This window comes from Vombatus ursinus, unplaced genomic scaffold, assembly GCF_900497805.2.
Source record: "Vombatus ursinus unplaced genomic scaffold, bare-nosed wombat genome assembly UNPS02014863.1, whole genome shotgun sequence".
In the NCBI taxonomy this organism is placed as follows: domain Eukaryota; kingdom Metazoa; phylum Chordata; class Mammalia; order Diprotodontia; family Vombatidae; genus Vombatus; species Vombatus ursinus.
Window position 1 is genome coordinate 21,779,029 of NW_020954641.1, and position 15,363 is coordinate 21,794,391.

Here is a 15,363-nt window from a genome sequence, read left to right on the forward strand (position 1 = left end):
ACACACACACACACACACACACACACACACACACACACACACACACAATGCTGTGCTGTTTAGTTGGTGTCTTGTTTTGTTTGATTTTTTACCAGTGCCATAGATAAAGGCATAAAAGGCATGTTCATCAAATTTATAGATAACACAAAGTTGAGAAGGACTGCCAAATATACTGGTTGACAAGAGTTATGACTCAAAGAGATCTTAATAAACTAAAACATTGTGTTGAATTGAATAAGGTAAAATTTAATGGCAAGAAAGATAAAGTCAGACTCAGGTTAAAAACAAAAATTGACTTTACAAAACAGAAGAGGCATGGAGAGACAGTAGTTTGTCTCACCATAATCTATGAGTTTTAGAGGGTAGCAAGTGATATGACAGTCAAGAAAGCTAATGAGATTTTAGGCTACACTAATAGAGACACAGCTTTTAGGAGTAAGGGACTGGCAATCCTGCTGTCCTCTGACCTGGTCAGGCCACACTGGAATGTTGTGTTCACTTTGAGGTGCCACCATTCAGGAAGGGTACTGATAAGCTATAGATCATTTAGAGGAGGGCATTCAGGATGGGGAAGATCCTAGAGTTGATGTCATGTAAGGATCGATGGAAAGAACTAGGGATGTTTAGGAGAAAAGAAGACTCAGTGGGGTTGGGGAAGGGCATGCATGACATGCATGATAGTGGTCTTCAAATATTGAAGGGCTAACACCTGAAAGAGGAACTCAACTTATTCTGAATAGGGCTTGGTAACCTCTCAGAAGCATCATGCAAAGTCCTTCCTGACTCTTGTTCATCTGGTATACATTGGTGACTGAGATCTGGCTTTTGACACTGTGACAGTGGGTAGGGTGTGATGGCTGGCTTTGCCATCTATTACCTTTATGACCCTGGGGAAGTCACATAATTTCTATGGGTCTCAGTTTCTGTATCTGTAAAACGAGACAGTAAGATGGCTTTTAAGGTCCCTTGCAGCTCTAGAGCACAGATTCAGATGATAATACATAATGATAATAATTATAGCTTTGATTTATGTATTTATCCATTCATTCATTTGTTTATCTGCCAATTAATTTATTAATTTATGATAAGATAATTTATACCCCTACCATGGAGGAAGAGGACATTTGTTGTTGACAGAGGCCTATGGAGAGGGGGAGCCTGGCAAAATCAGTGGTTAGATTTAGCTATTTGTTTCAGTTCATCCTTCTTAAGAAATAGCTCTTATTTATATAGTGCTTTAAAGTTTGTAAAAGTGCTTTACATATATTATCTCATTTGATCATTAAAACAACCCTGTGAGGTAGGCGCTATTATTCCTGTTTTACAGATGCAGAAACTGATGCTGAGAAAGATTAAATGACTTGCCTAGTTATACAGCTAAAGAAGGACCAAAGGCAGGATTTGAACTCAAGTTTTGCTGACTCTCAGTTTAACACTCTAGCTACTTAAACTGCCTAGCTGCATATGATGGGGTATTTCCATGATGACCTTCATGAAGGAGATTCTCCTTAGCAGCGGAGGAGGGGCATGTGAACAGGCCATAAGTTCTGAAAATTGGCCCCCATATTATCTTTGGAAGGCATGCCGGGGGTTCTTTTTCTTCTGCTATAATGTTCTTCTCTAGCTTTATGTTATGGGACTGTGTCAGAGGTGAAATAATGCTCTAACAAGATCTTTCTGGAATTTTCAGTAACTTTTCTTACTGGACTAATTCCAAGCTAGCCCACATTATGCTAAATCCTGTGTTGTAGTAAGTTGTATTACAGTGAGTTTCTGATACTACTCTCCTCCTGCCTCTTTGAGTAATATTTATTGAATATCTCTTTAGTACATATGAATCTTTGATAAAATGAACTTTACCTTATGGTGGGTGGAAATTAACTGTGATATTACTACATGTGTAAACTACTGGAATATCATAAAATTGAAAGATATGATTCTTGGAAAAGATTACTCCCCTAGGGGCGATGTAGTGGATCAACAGAGGAGGGGCTATGGTAGGGTTGTCTTGGAGTAGCTTGGAGGGTGCTGAACTAAGAAGGGTATATTGCCAATCATCTCAGACTTAGGAGCTTTATTCAAGAGAGATACCTTTGTACCTTGCCGGATACCCAGCACCATGGGTACAAAGTAAATGAGACTGGGAGACTGCAGCCAAGAAGTCAAGTCATGGAAAGAATAGCAGGCAGTGGCAGTGGTTAGAGGATGCAGGAGTTACTATACCAATGGGCTGAATTTGCATGCCGTAGTCTCTATGCTCTGTGGGCAGGTCTTCTGTAGGCACACCTTCCCATTTGTCTGTGCTTACCCCAATCCTTTCTATCTATTCTGATGGTAGATCAAGTGGGACTAAACCTTAAAATAATGATTCATTACATTCAGAATATAATGAAGTAGGTAGTGATGGTAACTGATATGCACAAGTACCAGTGTAGAATGTTCATTGGATCCAGCAGGTGTCAGTCTTTCCTTTTTGCAAATGGGTCTAATGAGATATAGTTTATATACTAGGAAGAATGCCAGGGAAGAGAACCATGGAATGGTTTTGCTCTTGGGCTTAAAAATGGCATGACATTTAGAACCATAGGAACTATCTTTGAGAGGGAGAGCAGTGTGCAACAGAAAGAACTCAATTTGGAGCCAGAAAATCTGGCTTTGAATCTTGGCTCCGACTCTTAGTGCCTATGAGACTTTGAGGAAGTCATAGGTAGTAAGGGTCTCAGTTTCCTCATTCATAAAATGAGGTGGTTGGATTAGATGACTTCTGAGGTCCCTTTCCTCTCTATCCTTATGATCCTATAAACACTTTGGACAATGAGTTCTGGGTTCAGCAGTTGACCCTGTTTCCAGTCTCAGAGAGATATTTCCTTACAAAGCCCTTCAGGGATAGGATTCCCTCCTTCTCCTCCTCTTCTGGCTTGACCAAGTAAGTGGCTGTTCCATTAGATGCCAGTCAGGAAGATTCTTAATGCTCAACAGCAGCATCTGCCAAGCCTTTTAAAGACATTGGTTCTTGCTTAAAGAGTGTTTTTTCCTTTCCACAAACCTTTGTTTTCAGGTATTCCTTCATTCCCCATGCAGACTGGCATGTGGGATCTTTGGCTGGGAAGGATTTCAGTTCCATACAGGTAATTAACTAGATGTAATCTGCTCACAGGCTCTCTGGGCAGTGTAACAAATTACAGATTTCTTTTCCCAGTTCTTTACTGGATACCCCTATCCAAGTCTACTAGCATTTCCTTGGCTGCACATTGTACCTATTCAACTTGAGTCATGGCTACAAACCATTTCTAGTGTCTGGACCTAAGTGCCAAGTCAAAAATGTTCATAGAGCTGCCAATGAGGATTACCATTGCCTTGAAGGAGAATGTGGACCCATGTTGCTCATTTACGTGTGAGTTTCTGGGATGTGCCCTTGTGGCATGCTTATGTGTAGTTGGTAGTGAGGGCACAGAACTGGTTTGAGAAATCCTAAGACTGAGCCAAAGGGCAGATGGGATTCCTGTAGAGGGATTCCCATGCCAGCAACCCTGCTTCCAGCCGGCCCCCTGTAACCATCATCCCCTGTAACAACTCTTGTGGAAATGTGACCTGGCAACTGCTTTTGCAGGTGTTGCAGTTCTGTGCTCCTCCCCAGTCACAGTTACTTAAAGACTTGGAAAAGAATTCTTAGGCCACCAAAGTCTTTGACATTGTGAAATGATCCAGCATCAGAAATGGGCATGGTTTTATCAATAGAAATGATACCAAAGAAAGTCAACTACCTTGCTTTGTCTCTGCACCCTAAGAATGGGGATGACTTGCAGGTAAAACCTCTTAATACATGTGTTGTCTCCCTCTATTAGAATGTGAGCCCCTTGAGAGCAGGGACTGTCTCCCTTTTCTATTTGTATCTCTCCCACCCTACCCCCCCCACCTTAGCAGAGTGCTTTGCATATAATAAACCCTTAATAAATGCTTATTCATTCCTTCATGGTACACTAAATCTTTTCAGTCCTTCTCCCTTTAGTAGGAAGACCAGGGTTCTGAAATAGGAATACAGATTCTGTTTTGTAATAGGGGCATTCAGGATTGACCAGTATCTTTTTCTATTAGAGAAATGGTTGTGTCAGAGGGCAAAAGAGGCAGAAATCTTATTGGGGGCTCTCCCTCCTTCATGAATAAGTTCTTGATTGACACCCTTCATGCTTATCCCCATTTCCAGCCCACCCCTTCCACATGAGCCACTCCTACCCTATAAATTAACCATTCTGAGGGTTAGAAACCATGGGGGGGGGGTGCTAGCTGAGGGTCTTGTCAGGAAATATTTTTTTTCTTTCACGTGTTCTAGAGGTGGAAATTCATAAACCCAGTATTTGAATGAGAGGGTTAGAAAAATTAGTGGTGTGGGATCCCTATTTAGTTCCAAAGTTATAGGGAACACAATTATTCCTTTGAAATTGACCTTCATTTATTCAGGAGAGGAAGGCAGTTAGTTGTTTAATGGCTTCCTGGTGCCTTTCAGCATTTTAAAAGAAGGAAGAATGATTTGGAGTGAGGCAAGATTCCAGTGTTTTCTAAACAACTCACTAAGCCCAGCTACCAGTTGGCTGCTTGGTTACTTCCTAATGCTCCCCACTGCAGTGTGCATCACTTAATAGCACAACCATTTCTCCAGGCACTGACCAAGCATTCACAGTAGCAGGGAGGATCAGGGTCTTAATTACAATGCTGAGCAGCTGATGATTCTCTTAGACAACTTGCCAACAACCCATCGGGTATAAATTCCCCTATATTATATTTGGATTATTTCCTGTCTCTCTCTCTCTCTCATTCTTCCCGGGTCTGTGTTCCAGGGGCCTGAATAAAGAGATCCTTGTTTCTTTGTGTCTTTTTCTTGTTCTGTAGTCCGCTTCCCGCCCCCCCCTCCCCCAGTCTACTTTGTTTGGGGCCACACTGAAGAGTATTGAAAAGAAAGGAAGTGGGGGGCTGTGTGTGTTACAGGTGGAGCACAGTAGGAGCAGAGAAATGGAGCCCTGTCTGCAGGCTGGCTCCTGCTCCTTAAATAAAAACAAGGGAGAGAGAGAGAAAACAATCGGGGTCCTAAGCAGAACCCTACTGTGGGGTATGTTGTTTTCCCTTTTCCTCTGGGGAGCCCCTCTTCTCTCTCTCACAGAAATAATAAACACAAATATGGAAATCTTGTTGTGCCCAGGCACCTGTGAGTCTGTCTTGAATTTGGAAGTAATTTCCACCTGCTCACCCTGAAAACCACCATTTTGCCAAATGTTACCTTCCCTTATTCCTTTCTCTTTCCTAATGAGAGCATATGATGAAAAGCCTGTGTGGCCTAAGTGACAGCATGGTGTGATGGGTAGAGGGTTGGCTTCAAAGTAGAGAAGACCTGGATTCAAGCCTAGTTGGCTAAGTGACCCTGGACAAGTCACTCAGTTTCTCAGTGTGGCAGGCAAACATCTAGGACTACAGATTTCAGAGAAGATACTGATCTGCAATAGTAGGGGAAGTTTCTTCATTGGGCACTCCCCACAATGAAATCACAAGTCTCATTAAAAAAGAAATCTAAAGCAGTTTATGATTTATATTCCCCACTCAGGATTCTATGAGTCTAATGTTCTAAGCCTAGCTATCACTCTTTGCTTGACTGTCATTGGATCCAGCAAAAGTTTAAACCCAATATTTCCCTTTTCTGGAAAAAAAGTGACTTTCTCTATGTTCTCTTCACCCTAATGATCCTGTTCAATCCAAGTGACTTCCTAAATGTGCATTCCTCACTCCTCCAACTGTTTCCTCTCTGTTAGTTACCCTTGGTAAGAACTAGCTGCTAGTTACTAGCATTTCTAAGCTAGAAGGATATGGCCATTCAGCTCAGGAGTAGGACAATACCAATACCATACACACCAATACAAAATACATAGCAATACAATACCAGTAACACCTCACATTTATGGCCTTGAAATCTTATAAAATATTTCCTCCGAAAATAGGAGCAGCAAGTGTATTATTTTCATTTTACAAGTGAGGAAACTGAGGCTCAGGATGGTTCCCTGGCACAAGGTCACCCAATTTATGACTCACAGGCTTCAGAGCCAGAAGGGACCTTAGAAGTCATTTGGATGAACCCCCTCCCTTTACAAGTAAGAAAAATGAGCTGCAGAGATGCAAAAGATCTCACCCAAGACCTTTTGGCAATAAGTAGCAGGACTAATAAGTGAAAGAGCCAGGATTTGAACCCAGGTCTTCTGATCCCTGAGCTCTTTTCAAAAGGCCATACTGTCAGGAAGTCCTCATGCAACCACAATGTGGGTGAGGAAGCTTCCAGTGACTGGAAAAGGGATAAGAATGAGATAGAGAGAATTACCTCAGAGTGTTAAGTACATCTCATTTTCCATTGTGCACTTGCAGAGGGTCTGCAATATTAGGGCAATAAGCCCTTGGAAAGGCATGCAAGAGAAGGAGGAAGAGAGGGAGGGAAAACAGTTTTTGACAGGGCTGGAGTGAGACCTTGGGAAGAAGAGGAGGATGGATAGAAAAGCAAAATTTGATGTGTGTGTATGTGTGTGGGGGGGTGTAGAGGGTGAGATTGTCTTATACCAAAGATCAGCCTGGCAACTTTTATGCTTTTATTTACTTAGAATTAAAGGATTTTAGGGATCCCGCCCCCAATAGATTAGAGGTGAAGAAACTGAGACCCATAGGGGCTAAGTGAAATCACCTGCTTAGTTAGGGCAGTGTCAAGACTAGAGCCTCTGTCCCAAGACTCCCAGGCCAGTGCTTTTTTCATTCTATCCCTTGGGTCAGTAATAGTTACAGGTAGGCTTCTCCATTCTACCATTACAGAGCCCCTAGATTTCAAAAGACCAGTTTCTTTTACTGATACTCCTGCCATAGCTCTGTTCCAGGACCTTCTGGCCCCAGATAATGCTCAAGGTATTTATCATATCACGAAGGGAATAACAAAGCAAGAAGAGGAGGAAAGATTAGAGCTGCAACAAGGGAGCATGACTTAGTTGAAAGGATGGAGATAGGGTGGGAGAAGGAGGGTGAGTGGCAAGGTAGGAGATAGGATAGCGAAGGATGGGAAGGGGACAGGCCAGGATACCAAGAGGGGAACCTGGGTTTGGGTTATAGGAATTCTTATGTTCATGTTGGTATTTCTGAAATTCTGTGTTAAACTCAGTAAGGGCTTTCTGTACCACTTATAGGCTTAGGGTCATAGAATTTGATGATGAAAGGGACCTTAGAGATCAATCTAGCCCAGCCTCTTTCACTTTACAGATGAATTAACTGAGGTCAAGTGACTCATGAAATGTTACACGTTAACAAAGCTATAATTCAAACCCTGATCCTTTATTTCCAACTCCAGAGTTCTTTTCACTATACCACGTTGCACAGTTAAATCTCAAGTATCCAGAATGCTTGGAAAACGGTGTTCTGTGCAATGATATTTTCTAGTTAACTGATGGCAACTTGACAAATGCTTTTGGATTCAACCCTTACGTTGAAAATCTTTCTTAAAAATATTAATCAATTGTCCTTTGTAAGTAAGTACCTCCAGGTAATGAAGATCATCCTTTCTGATGAGGATCTTGTATGAAGACCTCAGGTTCATCATTCTGGGTTTGAATTCTCATTGAACAGGACTAAGAGGCTATGATGGTTCCAGGATATAGGAATCCTTAACCTTTTTTTGTGTCATGGACCCCTTTGGCAGTTGGATGAAACACAGGGAGTCCTGATCAGGATAATGTTTATAAATACATAAAATAAAATACAAAGGAAACTAATTCCATTGAAATACAGTTATCAAAACATTTAAAAAAAAACTCACATTCACAGGCCCCAGGTTAGGAAACCTTGATATAGTTTAACTTTAATTTTATAGTTGAAGAAACTTGCCAGAGAGAAGTGAATTGCTTCAAATTGCATAGATAGTTTGTGGCATAAATAATTTGTTTATAATGCAGCGAGAATACCCTGGAAGATACGTACACATATGTATATGTATGTATGTGTATATATATATATACACACACATATACTAAATGTATGTATACATACACACACATATACTAAATGTGTATGTGTATGTGTATGTATACATACACACACATATACTAAATACCTGGTAGCAACTTGCTTTCTTGTCAACTTATTTTTCTTAAATACAAAATGCAGTAAAATGTTCTTATCTACCAAATATAGTTGGGTGCTGGTTAATTTCGGCTTTACTCTAATTTAATGTCTTCTATGGTCCATGACATACACAGCTCCTACCTCTGCTTATGGGAATAGCAGAGCCCAGTGAAGTTCATATTTGCTTCCTGTCATGGTATGTGGCTTCCTGTAGGGCTATGAGACAGTATACTCAGAATATGCACAATGGTTTCAGATGCCATGAGGACTGTATGTCACAACTCTCTTGATGTAGCATTACTTCTTCACTGGGGCTTGGGCTACCAGGGAACACATGCTTTACAAGAAACATAGGATAGGGGCAGCTAGGTGGTGCACTGGATAGAACACCGGCCCTGAAGTCAGAAGCACCTGAGTTCAAATTTGACCTTAGACCAAACGACACTCACTAGCTGTGTGGCCCTGGGCAAGTCACTTAACCCCAATTGCCTAAAAAAAAAAGAAAAAAGAAACATAGGATGCCTTTATACTCATTCAATTTGTGGGAATGACAGGCAAAAGGAAACCTAGACAATATTTTAGTAAGGTAAACAGCTCATCTCTACAGAGATCCTTTGATGTTACTACCTGTATAGCGGCTGAAAGCAAGGGAAAAGTTTGAGCTAATTCTGGGGCATTCCATAAATTGTCAGAGTTAGGAAAAATTTCTGAGTGAAAACTGAGAATGTGTGAACCTCCGGGCTTCAGTCATCTTCCTTCCTTTTCATATTTCAGTCATTAGATAGCTGAAAGACTTTTGGATGAAAGCAGCAGGGAGCAATTGTAAAATGTCTTATGATGATAGCAAAATGCTCCTCTCCCCCCATTCCCCAGCAATGGCAGAAGGGCCAAACCAGCAATGTGGGGAGAAAGCATTCACTGAAAGGCTTTACAGGAACCCAACTCTGGGCAGGAGCCTTTGAATGAAAGCTGCATTTTTACCCCCTGCAAGAGCTGCCTCTCCTCTCTTCTCCAACTGTCTTTTCTGCAGTCACCAACAAACTATTTTGTATGCAGCATTAGTGACGCTGTCCTAGCCAACACATCATTACTACCAAAATGATGCCTGTGTGATGTTTGAGCTGACTGTCCTTTTTAATTATTAAGCAGAGAACGTCAAGTGAATCATTCACTGTACTTGATTTTCCTGTGCCTATTTCAAGTGGCAAGGAACTAGTGTGTTTAACTAACACCTGCACTGGTTCCTAGCAGTCTGCAAAGCCTTTGCATAGGAAATCATACCAGACCAAAAAAGGAACATACTGCATCAAATAGCTTATAACATCATCATGATTGCTTCTGCCATCACCTCCACCACCATCAGATCATAGTATCAAAGATTTAGAGCTCTAAGAGACCTCAGGGGTTATGTAAGCCCAAATCCTTAATTTTATAGATGAGGAAACTGAGACCCAGAGGAGCTAAGTGGCTTGTCCAAGGTCACAAAAGTAAAGTAGCAGAGGTGGGATTTGAACCCAGGCCCTCTGTCTCCAAATCCAAATCTGGCTCTCATTCCACCATACCATGGTCACCTTAAAATTTCCCCAATTCCCCTTTTGGTCCCCAACTTACCAAGTGGTAGGATAATGAAGAATGGAAGCCAGCATAAAATAAACATGCCGACCACAATGCCCAAGGTCTTGGCTGCCTTCTTTTCCCTGGAGAACTTAAAAAGTTTGACAGCTATTGAGTTCCTAGGGTTGTGGCCCTTGGCCTTGGTGCTACTGAGGGCATCCTCATGAAAGTTTTTGGAATGGATCCGCAGGGTCAGCTCCTTGGAGTTGGACATCTCTTTCATGACTCCTGCCTCCAGGTTCTTGGTGGTCCTTTTGGCCACGATGTAGACTCGGCAGTACATCACGAGGATAACAGCCAGCGGGATATAAAAGGAGCCCAAGGAGGAGAAGAGGGCGTAAAAGGGCTCTTCAGTAACACCGCACTCCTTCTCATCCTTAGGCGCAGGCTCCTTCCATCCAAGGAGAGGGCCAATGGAGATCACCATGGACAACACCCACACACTCAGTAGGGCCAGGATGGCCTTTTTCCTGGTGACCAGTGTTGGATACTGGAGAGAGTAGCGGACCCCGATGTATCTATCGATAGAGATGGCACAGAGACTCAGGATGGATGCTGTGCAGCACAGCACGTCCACTGCAGCCCAGATGTCACAAAATATCCTTCCCAACACCCAGTAGCCGAGCACTTCAAGGGCAGCAGAGAAAGGCAGGACTGTGAAACTCAGCAGCAGGTCTGCAATGGCGAGGTTAACTATGAAGTAGTTGGTGGGTGTCCGCAGGTGACGGTTGCATGCTACAGAGAGGATCACCAGGATGTTGCCCACGATGGCAAAGAGGATGAAGGCACCCAGTACAATGCCCACAGAAATGGCCCTCCTGATATCCAGCTCAGGGGGAGTGGAATTGCTGGACGTCTGATTGGAACCAGTGAGGTTTCCACCACTCGGTTCTTCCCAATAGGCAGGTGCTGATATATTGTGGCTCACGTCCAGATGGGGATTCATTTTAAAGCCCACCCTCCATAGCCGGGGGGTAATTAGGCTTCAAGGGCAGCGCACGAAGTACCTCAGCTCTCCTGAAACTTTCCCTCCACCTCAGCCGTCACTACTGGGCAGGAGCCACTCGCCTCACGGGCAGGCATTTCCCAGAGCAGACGGGCAGCGAGCGAGTCCCTCCTTGCCTGTTCACAATCTTCGGAAGCCTGTCAAAAGGAGGAGAGAGGGAAGAGGTAGCTTCAAGTTTAATTGTCCACGTCAGGCAAGCCAGGAGCTGTGACTGGGGAGGGGGCAGTGACGGGGAAAGGGACTGGAGCTGGCTCAGGGGAGGGGCGCTCCGTGTTCTCTCCCCCCTGCCCTCTGCGGGTCTGCAGGGAACGGCAGTGGTGGCAGCGGCGCCTGGCTCCGTGGAGCTGCGAGGAGGGTCTGCAGGCAGCCTTCAATGAGCTGCTGGGCTGGCTCTGCATGGCAGTGACATCAAGGAGGGGAGAACCGTCCTGTCCTGACACAGCGAGGCACTAGAGGGCAATGCAGTTTCAGCTAAGGCGCTTCCCCAGTCCTGACAGCTGAAACCATAGCCACGCACACCAACGGGGCTTAATTAAAACATTTGTCACTGGGGAATGCGGCCTGGAAACCACTCTACCCTACTCTCATCCCTCCCACCCCTCCCAGGTGATGGAGGAGAACTTGGGGAGAGACTGGGAGAGAGCTTGCCCAGGAGACACTACTTCCACTCTAGGGGAGTGTAATCCTAAGGGACCAAAGCCCAGGTGAGGGAGCTCTTACCTTGTTGGGGAAGGGGGAGGGGGGCAGGTAGGAGCTTTGCGTAGGAAATACTTGGATGGTGACAGTGGAAATTTAGACCATCTGGGTGTGTATGGTAAGTAAAACTTCCCCGACCACCTAAAATAAGAAGAAAAACCACAGTTTGACAAGTAGAGAGACACGGGACACAAATACTCAAAACTACAGCCCCTCTAGTCTCATCCCTTTGTCTGGGATTGAATCTTCCCTAGACTGATCCAATGCGTAATTTTTTTTTTTTTAAATCTTGGTAAGGGCTAGAGTTGATAATGAAACCAAGCTTCTCCCTAAAACAAAGACCCATCTTTTAAAAAAAAAATCAATGTTCTGCTATATCTCTTTGAGCCATGAAATACAGTTGTTTCTGAAGAATTAAAGAAGTTTACCTGAAAGCTAATGGAGAGGCTCATACTGGGTGTGAGTATTAAGCATTACAAATAATTAATTGTAATTCTGTGTTGAAAAAGATGCCGTAGATGTCTATGACTGGAAAAGGAGAAGGTGGGGTCTGGTTATTCAGTGACATTGAGGTATAACTGGTGGGAAACTCATATGCTCTATTGATATCCACCAATGCCAAGAGATAGATGTGATGTTCCGCAGTATGTTAAGTGGAATGATTTATGAGAGACAAGGACAACAGTCAAATGGGATGAGACTCACGGGAGGTGGGGGTGGGTTGTAATCTTCATTGTTAGAGGCAGTACTTACATAGTTAAGATCACAGACACTGATGGATCAAAGGTGAGGACTGGGCTACTTGCAAAGTTTATCATTCCTCATTGATGATGCAGGTGTCAGAAAATTCAGGGGAGGAGAACCCTCCCACTAGTAAAGCAGAATGCTTAGAGATGAGAAAGACTAAATTAGGCTAATTCTGGCTGAGGTAGGAAAGATGCGAGGGAGAGCCTTAATTAGAAAGATCTTTTAAATGTCTGTTCCTTAGGTTCCAAAGTGATTTAAGAGATTTGAGTTCATTTGGTAGAAACTACTGGTGCTGTCCGGTGGACAGTTGATGCCAAAAAAAAACCTGAGGTACCTACCTGTGAATTCAGTACTTGGTCTTCTTATCCCCTCTTTATCACCTAAGTATAGCCTCTCTTCTATCCCATACCTGTACCCTAAGCCCAACCAAAGGCTTCATGTTGCTTTTTTCTTTTTTTTTTTTTTTGCTTTAAGGCTTTCCTTAGTATTAATTTTTAACCTGGTTTCACTAGTATAAAAAAATTGAGAAGGAAGAACCACATAGTGTAATTTGCCCGAGATCTCTTACCTCACTAGAGATAGCTTTGTGAGCTCCTCTATTTCACCTGCAGAACTTGCCTATGTGGCAATATGTTTGACTTAGGTTAAATAACATTTATAGCAGGTTACAGTTGAAAGGAACCTTAGATATCAAGTCTAGGCCTTTTATTTTATCCATGTAGAAACTGAGGCCCAGTTTAGAATACTTGATCAAGACCATTCAGCTCAATAGTTCCAGTGGCAAAACCAGGACTAAAACTTAAGCTTTCTGGCTAATTAATGTTCTTTTTACCCCACTCTACTGCCTCCCATAAAGATGTTTTTTCCGACAAAGTGTGATGTTAAATTTTGAAAAACATCACTGATGATGGTTATTTTGGCATCTTTCCAGAAGTCAGGGCAGAAAAAAGCAGGGCAGATTCTCATTTATTCAAAACATTTAGATGCCATCTTACCTAGAGACAAGGGAGTGACCAATGACCACCCAGGGTTCCCAAACTCCAGGATTCTATAAATTTCCTTGTCCTTAGCAGAACAAAAATTCTGCATTTAGCCATAGTGGTTTCTTTTCCTGCACATCATCATTGGCTGGTCCTCAATGTCTGAGGTCACTCTCTTCCCAACTTTTACACATGCTTTTAAAGCCTAGGAAGATTGACTCTTGTAGTCTTGTCATTTTTGTTTGCAGAAGAAAGAGAAAAGAAAGATAGTGGTGACACAGGGAGGAAGGCAAGAATGCCGAGAGTAGTCCAGAAGATTTGCCATTTAAAAGGGGCAGGAGCAATGAGGCTGAGGGTGGAGTAACTAGAGTCATAGAATTTTATAGAATGTTAGAGCTTGAAGGAAACTTAGAGAACATCTAGTCCAAGACTTCATTTTACAGAAGAGGAAATTCAGAGCCAAAGAGTTGTCTATGGTCACATGTTCTTATCCCTGATCTGCCCCTTGCTTGTTTTAAATCATTCTTTATATCCTCCAGCCTGAATTTTGCTATCTGATACACCAAGATGCAGCATAGCATAGTGGATATGGTGCCAACTTCCAAGCCAGGAAGACCTGGGTTCAAGTTTCACTGATGCCACATACCAGTTATATGACCCAGGAAGGTCACTTACCCTCTCAGTACTCTAAACAACTTTCAAAGACCATAAATTGTAGGAAAATGCCAACCTACATTAGTAAAGGGAGTTTTCTCACCAGGAAGATCCCTATATTTATCAAATAATGGGTCCAGTCCCTACCCCCTATTTAAGAGGCAGCCATACTCTTGGAAATGCAAAAAGTATAGTCCATTAAACAGTGTTCTGACATACACCATGGCCATAGGGGAGAATAGTTAGTGAATCCAAGAATCAGGGAATGTCATGTGCCTTCATTGTGAAGGACAATAGTTTCCTGTTTAAGTGAAATTCTATGCTCCGAATATAGAAGCTAGTATGTGAAAGTGTTAACAAGGTTGAAGGTGAAGTTCAAATACCTTTGTGGAATTCAAATGCTATCAGTTCCAAGTCTCCCTTAAGGGCTGTAATGAAAGTAGAATATCTTACTGTAAAATAGGCAGTCATATTAGCCTTGACAATACCATTGTAAACTATAAATTAATTTATAGTTGTTATTCCTTGTTACACCCAAATTCCCTGACATATGCCTAAGAGCCGCTTGGAGTGAATTTTAACCTACTGAGCTAAACGTTTATTTGTTCAGTTATCATCATAGGGAACTATTTTCTCTGAGCTCCTTAGGACAGAACATACCACAGAGCTCTGATTCACTCCACAGTCAAGAAGGAGAGAGTCTTTCATTCTCTTTATTAATGCATTATAAACTTCCAAGCTTTTAAATGGCCCACTCCACCCCTTTGGCTGGTTCTATGGTGAGCCTTCAGGACCCTACAGGAAAAGTCTTCACCCTGTATTATAGGCAGAGAAACTAAAGCTCAGAGAGATTCAGGGACCTGTTTAATGTGCTAGGAACAGAACTGTGAGTCTTCCAATTGCTAAAGGTTCAGCCTCCATGTTTCTCTTCAGGTCTTCTATATTCCAAATCCAGCTCTTTTTCCAAAGCACCTCTTTGCCTCTATACTCTGACACTTTGATGGACCTGTTGTGGCTATTCCTTCTGGTCCTATACTACTATAATCTGTTTCTAACCTACCTTCTTAGACACATTTTATGCCACTTTATGATGTATGTATGCCACACTGTCCTTTAGGAACTCTACATGCCAGGCAAACCAGACCTGTTCTCTGAAGTCTCACACCTCTGGACTTCTGCACTAGCCTTTACCTCAGGCCTGGATGTCAATCTCTTCTCATTTTTATTTCTTAGTGCTTCTTCTGTCCCTTCTAATGACATTTATTTTTTCACACCCAAAGAGAATGTAAGCTCTTTGAGCACATGTTTTGGCTTTGTGCTTTACACACACACACACACACACACATATGTAATATACATATGCATATACAGCCCACCCAGACCTCATGCAGTAGCCAGGCAGGACCATTGGGCATTTTCACCAGACCTGCCTCAAGACTCCCTAGGCCAGGAGTGGGGAACTTGTGGCCTTGAGGCCACATGTGGCCCTCTAGGTCCTCAAGTGCGACCCTTTGACTGAATCCAAACTTCACA

The 15,363-nt window shown here is 42.8% G+C and overlaps 1 protein-coding gene across 1 annotated transcript in view; it reads right to left on the reverse strand.

Moving 5' to 3' along the window:
* Positions 1-11,069, reverse strand: part of ADRA1B (adrenoceptor alpha 1B) — a 37,883-nt gene extending 26,814 nt beyond the window's left edge. The window contains exon 1 of the mRNA XM_027841865.1: positions 9,745-11,069. Coding sequence (XP_027697666.1) covers positions 9,745-10,693 — 949 coding nt within the window. The 5' untranslated portion in view covers positions 10,694-11,069. The remainder of the gene's footprint in view (positions 1-9,744) is intronic.
* Positions 11,070-15,363: the final 4,294 nt, after the last annotated feature.